The sequence below is a fragment of the Aquarana catesbeiana genome, linkage group LG05 (assembly GCF_042186555.1).
Source record: "Aquarana catesbeiana isolate 2022-GZ linkage group LG05, ASM4218655v1, whole genome shotgun sequence".
Lineage (NCBI taxonomy): Eukaryota > Metazoa > Chordata > Amphibia > Anura > Ranidae > Aquarana > Aquarana catesbeiana.
In genome coordinates this window covers 59,249,912-59,271,983 of record NC_133328.1, presented here as the reverse complement: position 1 = coordinate 59,271,983, position 22,072 = coordinate 59,249,912, and the positions used below count along the sequence as shown (strand labels likewise).

Sequence of the window (22,072 nt, the reverse complement as noted above, 5' to 3'; positions counted from 1 at the left end):
ATTTGTATGCTCTAGCTGTATTCCCCCAGCATGATGGCACTTGAGAAAAAAAAAAAAAAGGTACTGCATTTACAATGCAACTGCAAACCTTTTACAATATTCTTTATTTTTCGGTCAGAATGTTTTACTAGGGAGCCATTGGCTCTCGGCTCACTTTTCTTAGTATGTGACAATGCACATTCAGGGAATGGATCCCCCACACACACTTCAGCCGGTCTGTCGACCTAGTGACACCAGGCCTGGGTTTTAGCTAGTAGTGCACGACATGAAAAGGTTTCATATATTTACCCAGGTGCATCCTTACTGCTGCTTGGGCTGGGCCCTTTCATAAGTGCGGTCTGAACCAGGCCAGTTAGACTGGCTATCTGTTTCTCCATGGCATGCATTCTGTCTCTGTAAAACAAGGGAACAGCCAATTACTAGTCTATGTGCTTGTGAGAATACAGCAAAACTGAGCTAAAGGGGAACTGGTCACAAGCCAAAGTACCTCGACTAAAGCACTGGGTGGAAGCTGCCATCCTAAGACTTTAGGGCTGAAGACTATCTTCGGTTCAAGAAAATCACGTGCCGGTAAGCCCAAAAGGCTTACCTTCTCTGCCACCATTCATCACAGAAGCCAGAAAAACAAAAATTCCATCAGAGCTTTTGACACAGGTAGTTTGCTTTGTGACGGCCCCCCTTTAAATAATTCCAGGCAAATAAAAAACTTTAGCTCATTTACATGGTGCTGACATATTATGTAGCACTGTACAGAGTAGAAGGGACCATAGACATCAATCTCTGCTCTCTAGAGGTGTGTAGAATCTTTATCCATGTTTATTTATCTTTTAGTTTTTCCAAACTGTATCCATGTTTATTTATTTATTTTTTTCCAAGGCATGTACAATCTAATGATCTCACCATACACACACAAATTTTGGGGCCAATTTGATCACACATCAATCACTCTCCATTGCTGGGTTTTTGAAGAAAACCAGAGATAAAAAAACCCACCCACCACAGAGAAAATGGACAAACTCTATGACGGGAATTTGACCCAGGGAACCAGTATTGGAAGGCCAGCATTCTCCTGTATTTACATGTAAACCAATCTATGTATGTTCCTGCATTACTTCTTTTTGTTTATTGCTACTCATCCTCTGCAAAACACACTATATTTTTATAGGGGGCCCCCAGCTGCTGAATTGGGAAAGAAGAGAGAGCAAAAATGATTTATATTGATAATCGAACCAGAAGAATCACCAATTTAGCACTTTTTGATTCCCCATATCTGCAGGTAAATCTGTCTTATCTGTGGAGGATGTCTACTAGTGATGTCTACCCCCACCCTTTTTTTTTTTTTAAACAAAGGTCTTCTGGCCTTCCACTTCTTCAGTGGCAGTAGCAGGCAGTCCTTACTTCTGCCCTGAATAGTGCACACATAATGATGTAGCAGGCAGTCCTTACTTCTGCCATGAATGACGCACACATAATGATGTATGAGCACCTTTCTGTAGAGCAGAACTCAGGCTGGCATGATGAAGGACCAGCCAGTGGTGGCTCGATGACAGCCTGGACTCTAGCCAGAAAACTAGCATCTTTAGAAGTGGGTTCGCGATGGCAGCCATCATGTGTCTCTCAGAAAAGGTTTACTTAAAAAGGAGGTTTTCTCTCCAAATGACTATTGTACTTCTGCCTTATATACTTGAGATCAGAAAGAAGTTGGGGCCTAACACCACTGTCTATTCCCCAAGGACCTCAACAGCAGTGCCAGAACTGTCTTTCCTGTCTTTACAACCCAACCTTCCCAATATCCTTTCCCCTCCCAGGGCTGGGTTTAAAACAGTTTACATGGTTTGACCCAATATGATGATGATCCTTTTTTTTTTTATCAGGACAGAGCTTAGAAGAGCAAAGGTTAGATTTAGCAAAAAGAAACCTCAAGAAAAGTCAAGGAGTAAAAAGAATATTCAAATACTCCATGCTACATTATAATAGTGGTGAGATACCACTTATCGCCACCATTCCTGCTGCGGGGAGTCCTATTTTTGAGGCTTTCTGTATTGGGCTTTCTGTTTTTCTGAAAGAAAGTAGAGTGGTTCTCCCAGTCTCCACATTCTGCCAGGACATCACAACTCCCATTTAGATATTAAGAAAAGAATACTGCACTTCTTTATGAGCAAGATTGACATCAGGTGAGTTCACTGATGCTATTAGAAGATGATGATGTGCTAGAGTTCCAGTGACAGGGTCTCTTTGGGCCATTCTGCAGCTCCCAAATTTAGACTACCAATAAACAGTAACTTTAAACATACCATATCATTTACAGATGCTTTTCATTCTATTCTGACCATGTAATGTATTTTTCAGACTAAGTTTATCCAAAATAAGTCTTAATTTAATTTTGATTATAAACTCAATAATAAAGAGATCACATTCTCGTTAAAACATGTCATAAAATACAGATGGGGAGTAAAATGTGTGTTTTCTAAACGGCAGAGCAGAGATCTCCAGCTATTTCTAGGTTGGGTAGTCTGGAAACAATTGTGAATTTTAAGTAAATTATGACTTTTCAAGGATGATCTTGGCTTAGTCTGGTAAACCACAGCATATATCATACACAAAGGAAAGAGCCTGGAATCGGTGAGGATGTACAAAAACTATTTTTTTCCCTCCAGCGATTTCTATTATGTGAGATGCGCTGAGAGAAGATGAAAGGAGAGCAAGCTAAAATATCTCATGTTTTATTCTATCAGGTATGGAAAAGTTCAGGATGTTTTTATAAGTTGCTGACAGAACACAGCTGAGGAGACAATGGTCTTTCTGTGAAGTAGACCTGTAGGTTTGAACCGAGTGCTAAGCGAAAAGTAAGATGGCAGTGAAGGTGGACAACAATACCCTTGTTTCTTAACTCATCTCTGAAAGTTTTATGGGGAACGCGCACTTTGACCATGCAGAGCAAAGCAACAGGTTCATCCCCAGCAGCACATAATCAACTTTCCTTTACTCCTTGACAAAACATTCAGCCACCAGGTGCCCTGCATAAGCTCAAAGCTGCTCCATTTATAGCTTACACAAATCTGCAAGTCATGGCAAGCCTTATGAGAATCTCCTGGAACTTCTGGTTCTTTGAGGGGTGGAGTATGCGTGAATCTTTTATTGGAGAAGCTTAAGTTTCTCTTACTACAGAAGAGAAGTACCCTGAGATGTGTCTAGGACTAAACCAGATTCTCCAAATGATGAGTTGGTTCCAGCACTAATTTCTGATGGTTCCGAATCCATCTGAACCTCTGCAAAATCTGGATAGTCAGAACCACATTGTTCAACAAAGCCCACAGGGACTGATCCCTCAACAGCAAGTTGTCCAAGTATGCCACAATGGGGGGTGTCACAAGAACACGGCTGGGCTAGTACTCTTGTTAGTATTTGGTGAACATCTAAGGAGAATAGAATAAGACTAAGGGCACGGCCATGAACTGGTAATGTAGAAGCCCCACACCAGGATGTAGGAAATACTGCTGTGTTAGGAAGATGCAGGTATGCATCCTTGATGTCCACAGAAGCCAAAAAGTCTCCCTGGTGAAGGAAGGCAATGACAGACCTAGTGAATTTCATGCAGACATTCTGAACTCAAATGAACACATTCAAAGTTTTGAAATCCAAGATGGGCTGGAAGCCAACTTTGGGTCTTGGAACAGTGAGCAGGTTCGAGTAGAACTTTTGAAACCGTTCTGCCACAGAAAATGGGGCAAAGACACTTTGGTCCAGAAGGCCTAATGGAGATCTGGTGATCTGTGCAGAGACCTAGAAAGTTTGGAGATGAGAAACCAAGAAACGGGCAGGGAGCAAATCCCCAATTTGTAGCCCTGGGATACCAACTACGCATCGGAGATGCAAGATGCAAGTGCAAGCATCTGCAAGGGTTAGTATACCGCATTCATGGAGAAGAAAGCTTGCCTGAGGATTTGACAGGTGCCCAGTGACCGATATAAATGAGGCAGCTCACTGGTACTAGGCACAACCAGCCTAGTCATGGAGTGTAAAGTAGGGTTGCACCGATATCGTTTTTTTAATACCGATGAATACCGATGATGCAAAGAATCGAATGGGATTTGTACAGGAATGCGGTGGGTTCCAGAAGAATACCAGTGGGTTCCAGAAGATCATTTCCAGGCACTATCTCCATAGTGTCTAGTCCAGCAGGATCCAGAAGCAAGACAATTCAAAAAATAGCCTGAGGTAGTCTTACTGCAAGGGAGGATTTTCAAGTTGTTGAAGTTCACCTTTAATGGAGAAGTGGTGGTGAGCACATACGTGACAGCCAGTAATTAGATCCACATCTGTTTGCTGGCAGTGAACAACAGGGTATATACAAGTATTTGCTGTAGATAAAAAAAGGGCACAAGCAGAAACTATCTTGGAATGTTTAGTTCGCTTCCAATACCAAAATCAGTTACTAACACAGCACATAATCACAGGGTAACGTCTGAGCTCTGATTTCAGCCAAAGCACAAATTCGGGTTTGTTTTCATGCTAATAAGTACTCCTGCATTCTACTTATTAGCACATCACGTCACGGAAGAGACGAAATATGAAAAAAAGCTCAAACATCTAGAAACATTACTGCTAAATCCAGCTTCTGGCCTTACTGTTCAAAATGACTTTGACTTATTGAAAGATCACAATGTGTTCTAGTGTATCACTATTAGGCTCCGTTCATATCTATGTGTCCCGGATCGCAGGCAGAACCGCTGTGATTCTACCCGCGATCCCAAATCATGGCAAATCGCAGGCTGCCCATGCGATCCTGCTCATTTCCAATGGCACACCAATCGCGGCGCGATTTTGCTGTGATTGTTGTCTGACGAATGCTGTAAAATTGCGCAAATAGAATCACGGGATGCCTGTCACCCAAAAGAAGTTTTTGTACCGCTTTTGGGCAAGAGGCATCCCACAATTCTGTTTGCGCAATTTTACTGCAATTTGTTGGGTGTCAATCGCGGCAAAATCACGCCATTGGAAGTGATGGGGATCGCACGATTTGCCGTGATGCGGGATCGTGGGCAGAATCAAAGTGCCATTGGAAGTGATGGTGATCGCACAGCCGTCCCACGATTTGCCATGATGCAGGATCGTGGACAGAATCCCGGTGTTTCGGCCCGCGATCCGGGATGCCTAGATGTGAACAGAGTCTTAAAGTGTAACTAAAGGCAAAACTTTTTTTTTAAGTTTTGGAGTGGAGGGAATAGAACACCTATTAGGTTTTTATTGCTGTCTGTGCCCCCGTTACCGAGATTCAGCCTTTCTATTTGTCCTGTTTACTGTTATAATTGAAAGTGAAAGTAAAAGAAGATTCAAAATTTTGTGTTGTCCCCAGAAAAGTAATAGAGGGGAAATCTTCCATTGGGGACACTAGTTCTGGTGACTTGGGGGGGCCCTGAGGAATTCCTTTAATTTGCAGGGATTTCTTCTCACTTCCTGTTTTGGCTACGGAACAGGAAATGAAGGTAAATCTCCCCAATGGGACACGGGTGGCAAAAAAAAAACTGACAAGGGTTATAACTCTCCCTTACTCTATCCAAAATGAATTAAAAAAAATAAATGAATATAGTTCTACTTTAAAACGAATCTCTCAGTTAAAAACAAAACAAAAAACAAGCACAATTTGTGCTTGATTAGCTGCATTGGACAGCTGGGGAGACACTGGGGGTCTGGGATGGGAGACATTGGGTGCCTAATAAACCCCTGATGTATTCAAGTACCTGTCACTTGCCCAAAGCCATTACATGTACATTGTACAATTGTACACATGTAATGTAACAAATTAAAGCTTGCTTGCTTGCTCCCCCCCCCCCCCTCTGCCAGAGAGGGAGGCAAGGTCCCCGGGAAGTTTGGCCACCCTGCTCCTTTCACCGCCGCCAAGCCGATGGAAACTTCTTTTGGGGTGCCAGTGTCTTGTCAAATACAGTCCCCTATCATATAGTGTCCGCCCTGTACTGCGCAGGCGCAGTACGGAGGACAAACGAGACGCCAAAAGTCTCCGAAGTTTAACAGCTGATCATCAGCTGTACACGGCGCCTGCGCTGTTATTCTCACCCTATGTCCAGGTTCATTCCCTACTATCCAAGTGGACATAGAGTGAGAATAAATAGTTGCCGAGCGCAACGAGGCCGTGCCCGAAGCGTGGCGAGCGAAGCGAGCCCGCGAGGGGCCCTCTTACACTGCCATCGCTAACAAGTGCCCAAGCGCCGTGTACAGCTGATGGTCAGCTGATCAACTTCGGGCATTTTCGGCATCTCCTTCTGCTCCGTACTGCGCAAGCGCTGCGCCTGCGCAGTGGGATCCCTGGACAGGTAAATTTCCTAATATTAAAAGTCAGTAGCTACAGTATTTCTAGCTGCTGACTTTTACATTTTTTGATGGGAGGACTGGAGCTCCACTTTAAGTAAAAAGTGTAAAAAAAATGTTTTTATTAAAATAAATAAAAACAATTGCAAAAAAAAAAAATTCTATTCTATTCTAGGGCCATCATTTACAATTAACTCTAGAATTATAACCTTTAAAAGGCATTTAAAACCTGTGAAAAGTATTGTAGTATGTCACCATTTCACAGGTGAATGCAATTATGAGTCTTAACTAGTTTGGCATCTATTTACTCGACGCAACATCATCTTCTTATTTTGTTTGTGTACACTAACATTCATTTTAATGTATTTTTCCTGAAAATGTGTGTTTGCTAAACATATCTCCAAATATTGTGTGACCAAAAAATTGCAACAGCCACCATTTTATTCTCCAGTGCCTCTGCTTTCAGAAAACATATAATGTTTGGGAGGGTACTAAGTAATCTTCTAGCAAATAATGCTGATTTTAACATGTGTGAAAAATTCAACAAATTGCCCTGGGCACCAAGTGGCTAGGTGCATCCTTATCATAGCATAAAGTAAAACAATGATACAGTCACCAATCAGATTTCAGATTGTCAGATCAGTAAAAGATTTATTTTTATTGGTTGTTAGGAGTTACCCTGCACCTCTGCTTTATTAAAAAAAGTCTAGATTTTATGAGAGCAGAAAATGTTCTATCTAGCTTCTGAGTAAACACCGTGTACGGCTTATTTCTCATGAATGTAATCAGGTATCATTCTGCATACTGATTACATATACCGATTACTTTTTATCTACAAACTCGACAACAAAAAGAGCTAAACAGCTCTACTTCATAGCAGAGGTATGAATTAAACACTTCAATGATAAAATATTTTATAGGCAGATTATTGGTAAAATAACAGGTTGAGAAGGAAGACAAGTGCAAAGCGACAATGAATATTCTAATATAAATTATTCATAAACCAAAACTTAAATTAGGGGCATTTATGTTGGCTCAGCTGGAATAATATAGAGGCATCTTCAAAGGGGGGCAGTTCGTTTACAAACTATAATGAAGGTTCATAATTTGTATGCAATTATTCCCACTATATACTGTAGACACAGTAATATTTGTTTTTTTCAAACTGACATAACATTTAAGTAGGAATGTAATCATTTTAATATTGGTTTTCTCAAAAGCAAATCAGTAAGATGCCGAGAATGGAGCCGGATGCTGATACAATATAACAACATCTAATGTAATAGAGCACGTGTCAAACACAAGGCCTGCGGTCCGGAACCGGCCCGCCTTTTCATTTCATGTGGCCCTCGAACCTCTCCTGCAGCTGCGGCACCCTCCTTGTCTCAGCAGTTGCAAACAGAGAGGAGGACAGGACTCCTCTGCCAGATCCTGTGCTTCTCCAAGCAGTCGCAGAAAGGCTGGTCTCTGCCCCCCCGTCTCAGCAGTTGGAAGCAGAGAGGAGGACAGAACTCCTCTTACAGATCCTGCACCTCCCTGTGCAGCCACATCACCCCCTCGTCTCCGCCTCCCCTGGTCTCAGCATTCAGCAGACTCCAGCAGCTGACTCCAGCCCTCCTCTGGTTCTCCTCCAGACCCTGCACGTTCTGCTTCCCAGCTCCACCCACAGCTTCTTCCCAGGAGCAGCACAAGGTAAGGGGGGTGCACTGTGATGTAAGGGAGGGTGGAGGACTCTTAACTTCTGATGGTGGGGGGGAATGGACTTCTAGTCTTACAGATACAACCAGTCCTTTGAGGGCAAGCATAATGCTGATGCCTTAACAAACCCAGCTACCTTAAAAGTAGCAGTGACATCAGCCCTGTGCAGTACATAGCCTGAGTATAGTACAAAGCTGTGGGAGGGACCCAGCAGGCTCCACCCACTACAGGCTGCCTGCAGAACACTACAGGAAGGGGCAGAGGCAAGACCAGTCATCCCGCACAAGGAGAGAGAACAACCGTGACCGGGCTCTATTACAGGAAGCTCCTACACAGAGGTAAAGTTTCACACTGGATTACTGCACAGATCAGGAAGAGAAACACAAAGCAAACCAAGATTCCAGTGCAAATGCTTATGCCTCTTTTATGTTAAAAATGTTTGCTTATTCCAGAGTTCAGCTTAAATTGTATTTATCTGTAGTAATAATGGCAAAACTAGTAGCATAAAACTATATAAAAAGCAGTAGAAGAAAAATATGTATTATGGTTATTATTGGAAAAAGTTTTCTTTTTTTTATCAGCATACATATGTATATGATCTTCTAAATCTTCTCTGCCAATACTGAATGTATGAATACCTCCCTGTCCTACTGATATCCACCTGAATAATTTTCAGCATTAAAATAAATCTAAACCCAATGACTAAAATTTCTTATAAGCTTTTCAGAGAAAACTGAGTACTGTCCTTGATACTTTTTTTAGAGTACTGCTTGGACCTTGAAGAAGGGGACATACCCTGAAAGCTTGTCCTGAAAAATTGTATGTTAGTGCAAATAAAAAAAGTATCAAGGACAGTACTCAATTTTCTCTGTCACAATTGCACTAATACGGCTACAATCAAATCAAGTTATAACCTTTTCAGTATTTATTGATATAATATCTGGTGAACCTGCCATAAAAGTCTTTATTCAGACACTTCCTGTTATGGGGTGACAACGGTCTCCCAGCTGTACTACTGTATTGTCAGCCTATCACATGCACCCCAGGGGAAGAGATTACAAGTGGCCATGCTGACACCCATTGCGTAGGTATGGTCTACTGTTGCCACTGTTGGGAAGCTGGTCCAGAGTAATGAAATGAGACCAATGCTGGAGCAACTGCATGTAGACAAGAAATTTCCTAAAGAGGCTGGAGAAAGATATCCGGGCCACTTCGTCTGCCTACTCCATTCTAGGAAGTGTCCTTCTGCTGATTGTTCTCATGTGCCTATATGGCTATTTTATATGTCTTCCCAGTCTGGTTTGGGATCCCCTGCCATCTTCTTTGGCTGGATGATAGACTAGCCCATGGTACCATGTAGTACCATGTCTAGTACCATGGACTTCCTGTTCAGCCAATATTATGCAAATATATTCTACTAAGGCCCCATCAGGGTCTCCAGATTCCTTCAGGGTAGTATACCTCATGTGGTTGGGGTTGCCTGGAATAGTAGGGGGGGGGGGGAAATGTGACCTTGCGGCATTTTACGCCATAGAATTTTCATGGGCCTTGAGGTCACATATGTTTTGTTTTTTTTTGGGGTTGTGTTTTTGTTGTAAGTGTACTTTTCTATTAAAAGCAATAAAAATTAATTATTTTACAAACAGAGGCCAGAGGATATAAACAGCACCATGATGGGAAAAGGGATGAACAAATAGAACAAACATTTGTTTGCTTGGGGTGAAAAATTGCAACTGTTTAGGATACACAGTGTCCTGGCAAACTAAATAGGGGTAAGATCTCCTTTAAGGAAAGTAAAATAATTTAGGAGCCACATCTGTGGCTCCTGACTAGCTGTTTCTAGTCATCGCCCCATGATATATACAGCTCACTTCCACCTGGTCCACCCATATTTGTCAGATTTGGCAGTCACTCTGATCAGACGTTCTGTTGGCGAGGGAAAGCCTCAGGTGGCCCGATCTACAGGTTTTTGGCCAGCTTGAGATCTCCTGACTCAACAAGCAGCCAAATGATGAGAGCACTGCTGCCTTAACACATAATATATGATTTATTTATTTACACTTGCATAGCTTAGCAAAATTGTGCAAACCAATCCCTCTCCACATACTCCAGGCACAATGCCATTAGAGGGAAGCCACAGCACACTTGCATTGGACTGAACAGAATAATCGCTATAGCCATATACGTTAAGTTGAGAGAAAACATCTGTTTATAAAAGTTCTGGCGGGCGACAAGTATGCAGCTGCAAAACAAAGGTCTGCACTTTATAGCCACTGTCATTATTTAGTTCATTGTATATTGCTCTGGGGGATCCATGCTCTTCTAGGGCAAGTGAGAAGCGACACTCTTTGTAGGCAATTAAGAGTCTTATAACACTCTAAAGGAGGTACAGAACTAGAGGCTTAGGACACTGGGCAGCCTCCACTTTAGGTATGGTGTGAAGGCATTTCAAATGCTGCTGCAGGTGGCATGTAATGTAGCAAGGATCCTGGTTATGATGGTTTTTTTCTTTCCCTGGATGGGCACCACAACACCAAAATAGCTAAAACCAGGATTTCAAAACTTGAAATATATATCACAAAGGGTGGTTCAGCCTCTAGGAGTAAATGAGAGCACTTATCAGACAAAAGTAAAGTATTAGCTGTACTGAAGTCAGTAGTCACACTCATAATGAATAGTGATTACATCCCATTCAAAACTTTACAGTTGCATGAAGATTGTCTATTTCACAGCTATAACTGTATACATCCACAGGGAGGCAGCACCTGTAACGTGTGCCTGTGTATCTTCCCCTGAAAACTACAACTGCATAAATCCACGGGGGGGCACACCTGTAACGAGTGCCTGTATATCTTCCCCTGAAAGTACCATCCTATGTCCTGTGTAGACAGTAGAGTATGTCGTGATCAGTGAGACCTGTTTCTGTACCCGCCAATGTGTGTCCTGAGGAAGCGATCCAACGAAACACGTTGACGCACAGGGGCTCACGCATGTTTTGATGCCATACTGTTGAAACATCATCTCGTTCTTTGGGTATATGTAAGTCCGTCTTTTCTGGCCATTGCGTGGCCGTCAATGGACGATACCTTTTTATAAAATTTTATATTGCTTATGTCTATGTATTTATGTTTAATAAAATTTAATTTTTTTAAGACAATATATTGTTGTTCCAATCTGCTTTCAAAGTACAACCTAGAGAGTTTCTTCTTGTCTTTTCTCATGATTTATTTCCTATTAGTAACATTGATACAAGGTCCTTTTACCACTTGGAGGTAACCCTACCAATCATCAGGAAAACAGCTCCGACAAGAGGAAGCCAAATTCTGAATCTACCAAGATGTCTGCCTTTACACAGGTGGAGTGTGCCTGTGTGGAGGTGGACATCTTAGTAGATGCAGATGTTAGTTTCCTCTTCTTGGAGATGCCTTCCTGGTGACTGGTAGAAGGCAGATATCTTGTTGAAACATTGCAGAACAGGGGAAGTTAGTAATGGGATCTGGATAAATTGCACCTTTTGCCTCCTGCTTGCCTTTTTTGGGCACACCTTCCAGAATTCAGGTCCTCTTTAGCAGGAAGATAGTATTTATCTCCTTTTGCAGGTTTGTACTCTTAATAGAGACAAAGTCACAGGCAGCAGATTTCAGAACTTTAGGACTTATGTGTGGTCACCTCTTCTACTCTACATGTCAAAGCTCTAGTTCTGAACCAAAATGAAAAAAAAAATGTTCCAGTCGCACAATGCAATAGGAGGAGCAACCATTATTCTTCCCCGTGTAAGCTGTAATGATAGCATGATTTACAAATAGGGCAGGAGCAGATATAACATATTTAGACCCTGGATTAGACATCAACTGCTTGTCCATTAAAAGGAAAACAGGTAAAAGTGTTAATTTGTTATATTACCTAATATTATATATAGGTTTGTATCAGAGTGTATATCTAAAGGTTTAGGAAAGTGACATTACATTTTAAGGGAAGGTCAGGAATGGAAGCTAAAAAAGCTGAAGCAAACCAACATTGGCATTCTGCAAAACCACAGCAATGTTTTTTTTTCAACCATCATTAGTTATCTCCCCATTGACAGCACAGCCATGAATAGCATTCTAAAATGTTCTAACACACATGCAGTTGAGTTAGTTGTCCATTAGAAAATGTAAAATACATGCATCTCCTTACAGTATCGCAAAAAAAATAAACTGTAGGCATCTAAACAAATATTGTTGGGTTCCATTTTGTTACTAAACAAGTAAACAAGTGAATGCATCATTTTAATTCAACAGGATAAGAAATAAGAGGAATAAGGAAATGTGCACCTTATGGCCCACAATATCACAGTCTGAATTTGTAGGCTGCTTTTTTACTTTAAATTGCATGGCAAGAATAAGATTGATAGAAACAATGTTTTGTGCTTGCATACACACCACCCAATGCAGTATGATCCGAAATCAGAGAAAAAAAACAAATACCCAAACCTCACCCGGATATGTCTAGCCACTCTCCTACAAAGTAAAACCACACCATTTCTCAACAGTCCTAAAATTACATCAAAAGTTGGGAGGTGTACATTCAGGCACAATACATTCTGCCTCATTTATAAAAGTTTTAGGTCCCAACCAACCATACCCATACCCACAAGAACAATATCTACATAAATAGCCACACTGATATGGGATACAGTACAAACCTTTTTTACATAACAAAAACCCCTAACCCATAAAATTAATTATGGCTAGGGTTAGGGCTTTTAGATATGTTAAAAAAAAGTGTTTTATTCTTATTTTAAATAAAAAAGGTTGTATTTTATCCTAGCAGTGCAGTTTTACATGGAGGTTTGATTATATTGGGTATGGCTCTTGTGTTTTAGAACCTTGCCTTGGTGACCCTTACAGTGTTTAACTGCCCATAGCTAACATTCAGGCTTCAAGTTTCTGAATCCATTGGTTAAGCTAGTACACTTTCAGAAATTAGGCTCTCTTTGAACTGTTGTCACAACAGAAACCCAACTGGACCTAATAACTAAGAGTTTGTTAATTGACCACAAAGGGGGCAAAGAGAAAACAAAACCATTGCATAGTCTACTCACCGAGTATAAATTTCTTTTTGTGCTACATGAGGAACTCCATATCCACCGAATACTTGTTTTTCAGTGGGAGATGGTACAATATCAGCCATGCCTATTATTCCACCTGTGTTCCGGACCTTGGCCTCCACAAAAACTCCAGGTCCTTGTTCTTTTTTAAATGACTGTCGAATTGGAGAAGACCTCTCGCTTTGTATACCATGGGGAGGCACGTGGGCGTTGTGACCATGCATTTCCATCATCCTTATATCTGTCACCCTGTGAGGAGAGGCTGGAGGAGTTTTTGAGCCAAGCGTTGGCAAATGACTTTCTGAGTGTTTCCTAGACTTTTGTCTATAAACTGACTGTTCCATCATCTCCATTTGCATAGAAGAGTTTGAGTAAGTGCTAGAAGATCTCATTGCTCCCCTGTGGAAAGCAAGAAGGTGGTCTGGCATGTCCATTGAGTGCCCACCATGGGAAGATGCAATACTCATGCGACCTTCATGATACAGGTAAGGGTCCACATACATGCCATCATTGCGCATTAACTGGACATTTTTACCACCCAGATCCTCATCTGGTTTCACATCCCTCCTTTCCAAGATGGCACTAGGACTTGGTGATATGGATCGCGAGACTGGTAAGCTGGATATCCTTTCCCTTTGTATCGTGGTGTTGCTCTGCCCCACCAGAGGGCGTCCTCCATAGGGAATCCTTGACGGAGATGGTGGCATTGAATGCGGCACAGGAGTGGGAGGTGGAGATATCGGGCCTCCATGAGAAGGATATGTTGCTGACCCAGGTCGGTGGACTGCTGGGCCCTCTCGAACGGAGTATGCAATATCTCTTTGCATCTACAAGGAAAAAGAAATAATGATTTTACCTAATGATTTATATCAAGTTCATTTTTTTACATTCTTTAGGATTTTCTATTGCCATCTATGTCCCCACTAGATAGATTCATTGTATTTACTCTGGCAACTTTTCTCACCGGTACGGAAAATGGGGGAAAATATATTTTGTGCCATCACTGGAGCAGGAAAAAAGTAGAAACCTCACAATAGGGACACTGGTTCTGGTGAAAAAACTTTCCAGGAGAGGACTTCTTTCATTTGGGGAGATCTCCTTTCACTTCCTGTTATGTCTCAAGACTGGAAGTAAAGGGACATGTTCCCAAAAAGACAGACAATTGAAAGCAAAAACATAAAAACTAGTCAGCAGTTCCAAACTCTCCCTTCAGTACCCAAAAAGTAAACAATTGGATTTAGATATACTTTAATTTAGTAAATCATAAAATACTGGAACTTTTTGTATTACTTTACAAAAAACATTGAACCATTCACGTTGACTCCTAATTCTATGACACAGAAAGCATTGAAGTCAAAGGCTCAGCATTACAGTGGTACAATTAGCATTTTAAGCAGGACGTCAGTAATGGGAACCAACAAATCTAAAATTTTTCAGGAATTTTACCTGTTTACACGTTCTTAGCTGATCCTTTTTCACATTAAACATCCAGTAAGATTTTTGGAATGTGTATATTTTTTAATGTTATTCGAATTAATAGTTGCTTATTTGAAATTAATAAGGATTTGCTCCTTGACCTGTCAGCTTACTGAAAAAATAAATATATTTTTTTTAAATGTAATTCTAAATCCAAGCACTAAAAATCTTAGAGAACCTTTAACATTAAGGTAAATTTGTTTGCAAACTTTTTAAATCTGTAACGTCCAATAAAATAATACCAATGATCCTGCCATGAAGATCCTTGTTAAGGCACTTTCTTTTATAGGGTGACAACATCTTCCACTTGTGCCCCTGCATTGTCACCCTGCCACATGCATCCAGATGTAGAATATAAGCATCTGTGCTGAAACACTTTTCAAAGGCAACCTCCACCATCAGGAAGCCAGTCCAGAGCAATAATGTGATGCCAATGTTAGAGTGGGCGCATGTCAACCGGACATGGCTGAAAAGGGCTGTAGTAGATTAGCAGCACCGAAATGTAAGAAATTATGAAAATATATGATGCAAAGTACTGTAGAAAGCAGTTATACCAGTATGAGTTTGGATTTTCCTTAAACATTTAAACATTACAATCTCCTTTATGTTAGTTCAACGACTTGTGACCAGAGTTCTGTATGAGCAGTAGGTGCATCCAAGCTGACAGCGGTCGAAGTTGTTTATTTTTAGTACAATATGACTGCAGCAAAATATCACATGCTGTTGAAAAAGATTCAGATCATGTGGAACTTACCGCAAGGAATATTTACTGCAAGTGACATTCAGAGAAAGCAAGATGGTAAAATTAGGCTGGGAATTTTATTTGTTTCTTTTTCAAGACCTTGGGCTCAAGTTACACAAGCTACATCCTGCACATGGACATTAATATCGAAGGTCCCATGCCAGCTAAGGAACAGCTTTAAAATGACCCTTTCTTCAGACATGCATAGTTAAAGTAAACCTGTCAAGAGAGAAATACGAGGGGAGTCACTGCTGACCTCATTCTGAAAATCTAACCGCCTGGTTGTTATGTTGTCTCATTGGCTTCAGTATTTTCGGAGTCACTGGCCCAGGCCAGAACTTCTATACAAATCGGGAAAGTCAGGTGGTTCTTGCCTGTGTATTTGCTCCAGTTAGCAGCTCAAATGGGACAACATATCAAGAAGCAGTCCAAACTTTTCAGGAGAAGAGGTCATCTATGACAGCTTCCACATTTCTTTCATGATAGATTTTCTATAAGGTGCAACACACTGTTGTTTTTATTATAACTTGGTAAAGTGTATCTAAAGCCAATTTTTCATGTATAAAGTAGAGCAGTGTTCCCACCCCTTTTCAGTAATCCTTTGAAAGCATGCAAAATCTTGGAGGCACCCCAGTCTAAAATCCCCCCCCGTCACATATTAGAATCTCATCTTTCACATCAGAGTCTTCAGTTCTCCCACCTCCTTTAATGTCAGGATTCTTCAGGCTCCCCTCTTACACATCATAGTCATCAGTCCCTCTCTTTCACATCAGAGTCCTTAAGCTGGCCATAAATGAAGTGTAGATAGGGGAATCCGCCCGCTGAGCTATTGTGTTCTCCCGGCAAGGGGGCAGGGGAGCTGTACCGGCCGGGAGAGCACACAGTGATTATTGCTAGTGGCTATAGCTGCTGGCAATAATCCCACAAAAAATCCAACATGCTGGTTGTACCCAAGTTGATCGATCAACTTGGGTACAATCAGCCTGCCCATGCATGGTTTGAATCTCGGCCGGTCCCTTCTGAACTGCCTGAGATTCAAACCGTCTATGGCCGGCTTTAGTTCCTCCCACCCTCCTTTTCACATTAGAGTCCTCTCCCCCCACCCCCAGCTTTTAAGGAGCACCAGAGTGCTCAGTTGTCCCTCTTACATCATGTTCTCTGCCCCCTATTACATAAGGGTCCTCAGTACCCCCCTTTATATCAGAGTTCTCAGCCCCCCCATCTTTTACATCAGAGTCCTCTGTTGTCACCCCCCCCATTTCCACAAGAGTGTCCTACCAGGCTGCCCTGAATATTGCCTGCCCTGGATTGGTGTCATGCATTTTCATGGTGCTGGTGGCCAGGCTGCCTCCACCATGGAAATGATGCTGTGCAAAAATACCAGACACCCTTAGAAGCCCCAGATGACTAGAGTGGATCAGTACCCAGGCTGAGAAATGCTGGCGTAAGGAAAGATTAACACCCCTTTATTTATTTTTCTGTTTGTGTCTCATTGAGGAGATTCCCCCTCTTCTCCTGTCCCATTGACATCATAACAGAAAGTGATATCTCTTCAATGGGAGGAGAATACTCTTTTGGACAGTTGCTCCATGAATAGATGTCCCCATTGGAGGATTTCCCCTCACCAACTGTTGGAACTGGTTATCAGGACAAACAAAGTGTGTGACTCTCCCTTAGACAACACAGGCAACAATACAAGCCAGGCATAGGTTCTAACCATTCACTACACTAGCAGAAACAAAGAAAAAATGTTTTGTTTAGAAACACTATAAAAACTCCATAGTAACTTTGTAAGAAGCCTTATTCTTTGCTTAACATTAGTATGAATATTTATTCTATATCACAAAGATTCATGTCTTTTTGCTTCTATGAAGACCACTGCCAGACAAGTCCTTCAGGTGTTGTCATGTAGTGGCAATTCACAGACTTATTCAGCAAATACAAATTGGGCAAATGCCAACTGCAACCAACAACAATCAACCAGAAACCATATTCTCCTGGTTTGACTTCAACATGGGAATTTTGATTGGTTGTTATGGTTATTTTGCCTTGTTCCTTGCATTGTACATTGGAGAAGGCCATTGGAACGGATTTTAAAGTAAGAAAGATTTCAGTTTTTAAAGAGACTATTAGCCCCAAACCACTCTCTAAAATTTACTGAGGACCCTGACTCAAGTTAAATTGCCATGGATTTTCTTGTTAAAAAAAATAAATTGCCATGGACATGCAAAAGGGACACAATTATAGCATTGAAAAAGTTACGCTGAGAGCATATCCAAGGGGGATTTGCAATATGGAAACACTTGGCCAAAGGTTCCAGTATTGAATGAGCCTTTCCAAAGCTTCCATATCAGTTCTGGAGGTAAGGGGAAACTCAAAGCGTAAACACAATGACATTGTTCACCTTAGGTACTCGTGTACTGAACATTATTTTTGTTTGTTCAAGAGCTTTGGTGAAATAAAGAGGAATTTTATGTCTATTTCTGTTCATCTGGGGTAATATTGCTTGCTGCAACACCAAGTCCACCTCCTGATGGCAAATCATGGTCTTTTCCTCTACTCATTTAACCACTAACATTGTTAGTATGACATTAACCACAGGCTGCAACTTCGGGAATCAGAAAATAACTGGTTTTCAGTGTGGTTCTCTTTGGCTTAGATTAAAGAAAAACCACAAAGCGCTCAAATCACAGAACAGGAATGGATGTGCTATATTTTGGATACTGAAGGTATTTTTACTTGGTTTTCTTTTGTTACTTAAGAAAAAAGCATATTATTGTAGGACTTGATAATCACACCAACCTATACATACCTATCAAAGAAAGAAACATTATAATACAAAATATGTTGACAAAAGTCAACTCCCCCTTTGCCACGTCCCTTTTATGCAGACTATGAAGAATTCCACAAAAAGTTACTTGGTAAACGAACAAGTCCTAGATATTCAATATATATAATTTTTTGCACAGTTACATCTATCCAGCTTGCACCAATGTATGCACATTCTGTATCTGGTCCATCCCTGTGGAGGCTGGAAACAATGGCTCAATATTACACTAAAGGCCATAAACAGTCGAATCTCATCATAGATGGTTACCCTAGAAGACAATGAGAAGTTCTTCCAGCTGTCACTATTCACAAAGATTTTTCAGCCCTGTAGTCGTAATAAGGTATTCTACATTTATCACAAGGGACCACATCTTATAGTAACTAAGAGGATACAGTCAGTGTTGTCAGACAGTGGCAATACACAGGTCTATTCCTACCCTGGTGCCCAACCTGTGGTCCTCGGACCCCAGAAGTCAGTAGCGTGAGATTTAACTTGCATCCAGTCTCTAACCATCTCTTTAGCTTGAACACATTCTGTGACCATTTCCTGTAATATGTTGATTCCCAACCATGGCACTACCTGCATGTTCTCCCTGTGCCTGTGTGGGTTTCCTTCAGGGTACTCTGGTTTCCTCCCACTCCAAAGACATGCTGGTAGGTTAGTTGGCTCCGGTCTAAAATTGCCCTAGTATGTGTATGTAAGAATGTGAGTTAGGGATCTTAGATTGTAAGCTCCTTGAGGGCAAGGACTGATGTGACTGTACCATATATACTGTATGTAGAATGCTGCATACATTGACAATAATGATGATAATGTTATGTATGAGCTGTAAGATTTATCTCTTCTTAGTGAGAATTGCAAAGAAAGGTGTAACTCCCATATGCATAGCAAAATAAAGGCTACCAAGTGTCAGGAGATCAAGGGTACCACATCCCAAAAGAAGCTAATACAATAGGAAACCAGGATTGGGAATATTTAAGGTACCAAGTATCTCAAAAATCATATATAAAATGGTTTTGTGAAATACTTGGCACCTTAAATATTCCCAATCCTGTTTTCCTATTTTATTTCCCACATGCATAGCTTCACACCATCTGGCAAGTTACACAAGATACAGTAGGGTTTTTCAGTGCTATAGGGGAAGGACAGATGTTTCCCTGTCTACTGTTTCTAGGAAGACATCTGTCAATCTGGGGCCAACCTGAAATAGGGTCAAACTAGAGCTTCTGGTAACTGAGGTCTACTAACCTTCTTTCAAAACCCATTGTATGTTGTACAGTACCAATGCTTTTCTATACATATTCACTACTTTCCCACTGAACGCCACAGTATGATCATGCGGTGTTCACTTCAGGTTGGAATTATAAAAACAATGTTCTCATATGACCTTATAGCTAGATTGAGACATGAGTTTTCAGAGCTGCATCTGAATATAAAAATTCTTAGAGTTATATAACAATGACTTACAATCATGAGCTCTTGGGACCAGCCAAATAAGGGCCTGTGTTGATGAACTTTTGCTTGCCAGGGAGGGTTTGGCATTCCCATGCAAGTTTTTGGCAATGCAAAACCTGTCTGAAGCAGACTATATGCAAATCAGAATGTCAACTGCAGGTCAAATGCCCCTATCAGTAAATTCTGAGTGATCTCAGAAGATTTCCAAAATTATATACAATTGATGCCATCCACACAAGTGCAAAGCCCTTGTGTATGGCTGTTTTTCCCTGCTCCCTGACCACAGAATTACCACCAAACTCCATAACTCTGTTTTTCAAGAGCTTAAAGTAAAACTAAATGGCATATCAGATAGACTAAGGGAGAGTTATAATCTCTGCCAGGTTTTTTTTTGTTTTGCCACCTGCGTACCATTGTGAGGATTTTCCATCACTTCCTGTCCCATACCAAAACAGGAAGTAGAGGGAAATCTTTTCAAAGTGAGGGAATCCCTGGTGGTTGTCACCGGGTTCTGGTTCAAGCAATAACCCAAAATTTGGGATTTTCTTTCACTTTCACTCTTGGTGATAAAGATATACAGGACAAATCGAGAAGGTGGATTTGCCTAACCGAGGTACAGACAGCAACAAAAACCTGGCAGGTGTTCTAATCACTCTCCACTCTGTCTATATATATATATATATATATATATATATATATATATATATATACACATACACACACACACACATACACTGAGCAAAATTATAAATGCAACACTTTTGTGTGTGTCCCTATTTATGATGAGCTGAACACAAAGATCTACAACTTTTTCTATATACACAAAAGGCCTATTTCTCTCTATTTCTCTCAAATATTGTTCACAAATCTGTCTAAATCTGTGTTAGTGAGCACTTCTCCTTTGCCTAGATAATCCATCCACCTCACAGGTGTGGCATATCCAGATGCTGATTAGACCGCATGATTATTGCACAGGTGTGCCTTAGGCTGGTCACAATAAAAAGCCACTCTAAATTGTGCAGTCTTATGCCCCGTACACACGGTCAGATTTTCCAATGGAAAATGTGTGATAGGACCTTGTTGTCGGAAATTCCGTCACCGCGTTTAGAATTATTGGATTTTCTGACAACTTTGTGTGACCGTGTGTATGCAAGACAAGGTTGAGCCAACATCCGTCGGAAAAAATCCTAGGATTTTGTTGTCGGAATGTCCGAACAAAGTCCGACCGTGTGTACGGGGCATTACTGTATTGGGGGTTCCAAAAACCAGTCGGTATCTGGTGTGACCACCATTTGCCTCACACAGTGCAGCACATCTCCTTTGCATAGAGTTGATCAGGTTGTTGATTGTGGCCCGTGGAACATTGGTGCATTCCTCTTCAATGGCAGTGCGAAGTTGCTGGATATTGGCAGGAACTGGAACACGCTGTTGTATACGCCAATCCAGAGCATCCCAAACATGCTCAATGGGTGACATGTCCGGTGAGTATGCTGGCCATGCAAGAACTGGGATGTTTTCAGCTTCCAGGAATTGTGTACAGATCCTTGCAACATGGGGCCATGCATTATCATGCTGCAACATGAGGTGATGGTCGTGGATGAATGGCACAACAATGGGCCTCAGGATCTCATCACGGTATCTCTGTGCACTCAAAGTGCCATCAATAAAATGAACCTGTGTTCATTGTCCATAGCATACGAATGCCCATACCATAACCACACCGCCACCATGGGCCACTTGATCTACAACGTTGACACCAGCAAACTGCTCACCCACACGCCACCATACACGCTGTCTGTCTTCTGCCCTGTACAGTGAAAACCGGGATTCATCCGTGAAGAGAACACCTCTTCAAAGTGCCATTCGCCAGCGAATGTGAGCATTCACCCACTCAAGTCGGCAACGAACTGCACTGAGGTTGAGACCCCGATGAGAACGATGAGCATGTAGATGAGCTTACCTAAAAAAGGTTTCTGACAGTTTGTGCAGAAATTCTTTGGTTATGCAAACCAATTGTTGTAGCAGCTGTCCGGGTGGATGGTCTCAGATGATCTTGGAGGTGAAGAGGTGGAGCTGGATGTGGAGGTCCTGGGCTGGTGTGGTTAAACGTGGTCTGCGGTTGTGAGGCTGGATGTACTGCAAAATTCTCTGAAACGCCTTTGGAGATGGCTTATGGTAGAGAAATGAACATTCAATTTAAGGGCAACAGCTCTGGTTGAAATTCCTGCAGTCAGCATGCCAATTGCACGCTCCCTCAAAACTTGCAACATCTGTGGCATTGTGCTGTGTGATAAAACTGCACATTTTAGAGTGGCCTTTTTTTGTGTCCAGCTTAAGACATACCTGTACAATAATCATGCAGACTAATCAGCATCTTGATATGTCACACCTGTGAGGTGGATAGATTATCTTGGCAAAGGAGAAGTGCTCACCAACACAGATTAAGACATAATTG

General features: G+C 41.5%; 1 protein-coding gene across 15 annotated transcripts in view; it reads right to left on the bottom strand.

The window, feature by feature from the left end:
- KIAA1217 (KIAA1217 ortholog) overlaps positions 1 to 22,072 on the bottom strand; it is a 901,007-nt gene that overhangs the window by 49,696 nt on the left and 829,239 nt on the right. For 14 of the 15 annotated variants that reach the window (XR_012244377.1, XR_012244386.1, XR_012244385.1 and 11 more), the window contains 2 exons: positions 13,109 to 13,941; positions 289 to 393 (listed from right to left, as the gene is read on the bottom strand). Coding sequence is in view for 2 of the 15 variants with exons in the window: in XM_073629773.1 (XP_073485874.1) it covers positions 289 to 393; positions 13,109 to 13,941 (938 nt within the window). In the remaining 13 variants the exon portion in view is untranslated. The remainder of the gene's footprint in view (positions 1 to 288; positions 394 to 13,108; positions 13,942 to 22,072) is intronic. The other variant, XR_012244375.1, reaches the window with a different exon arrangement.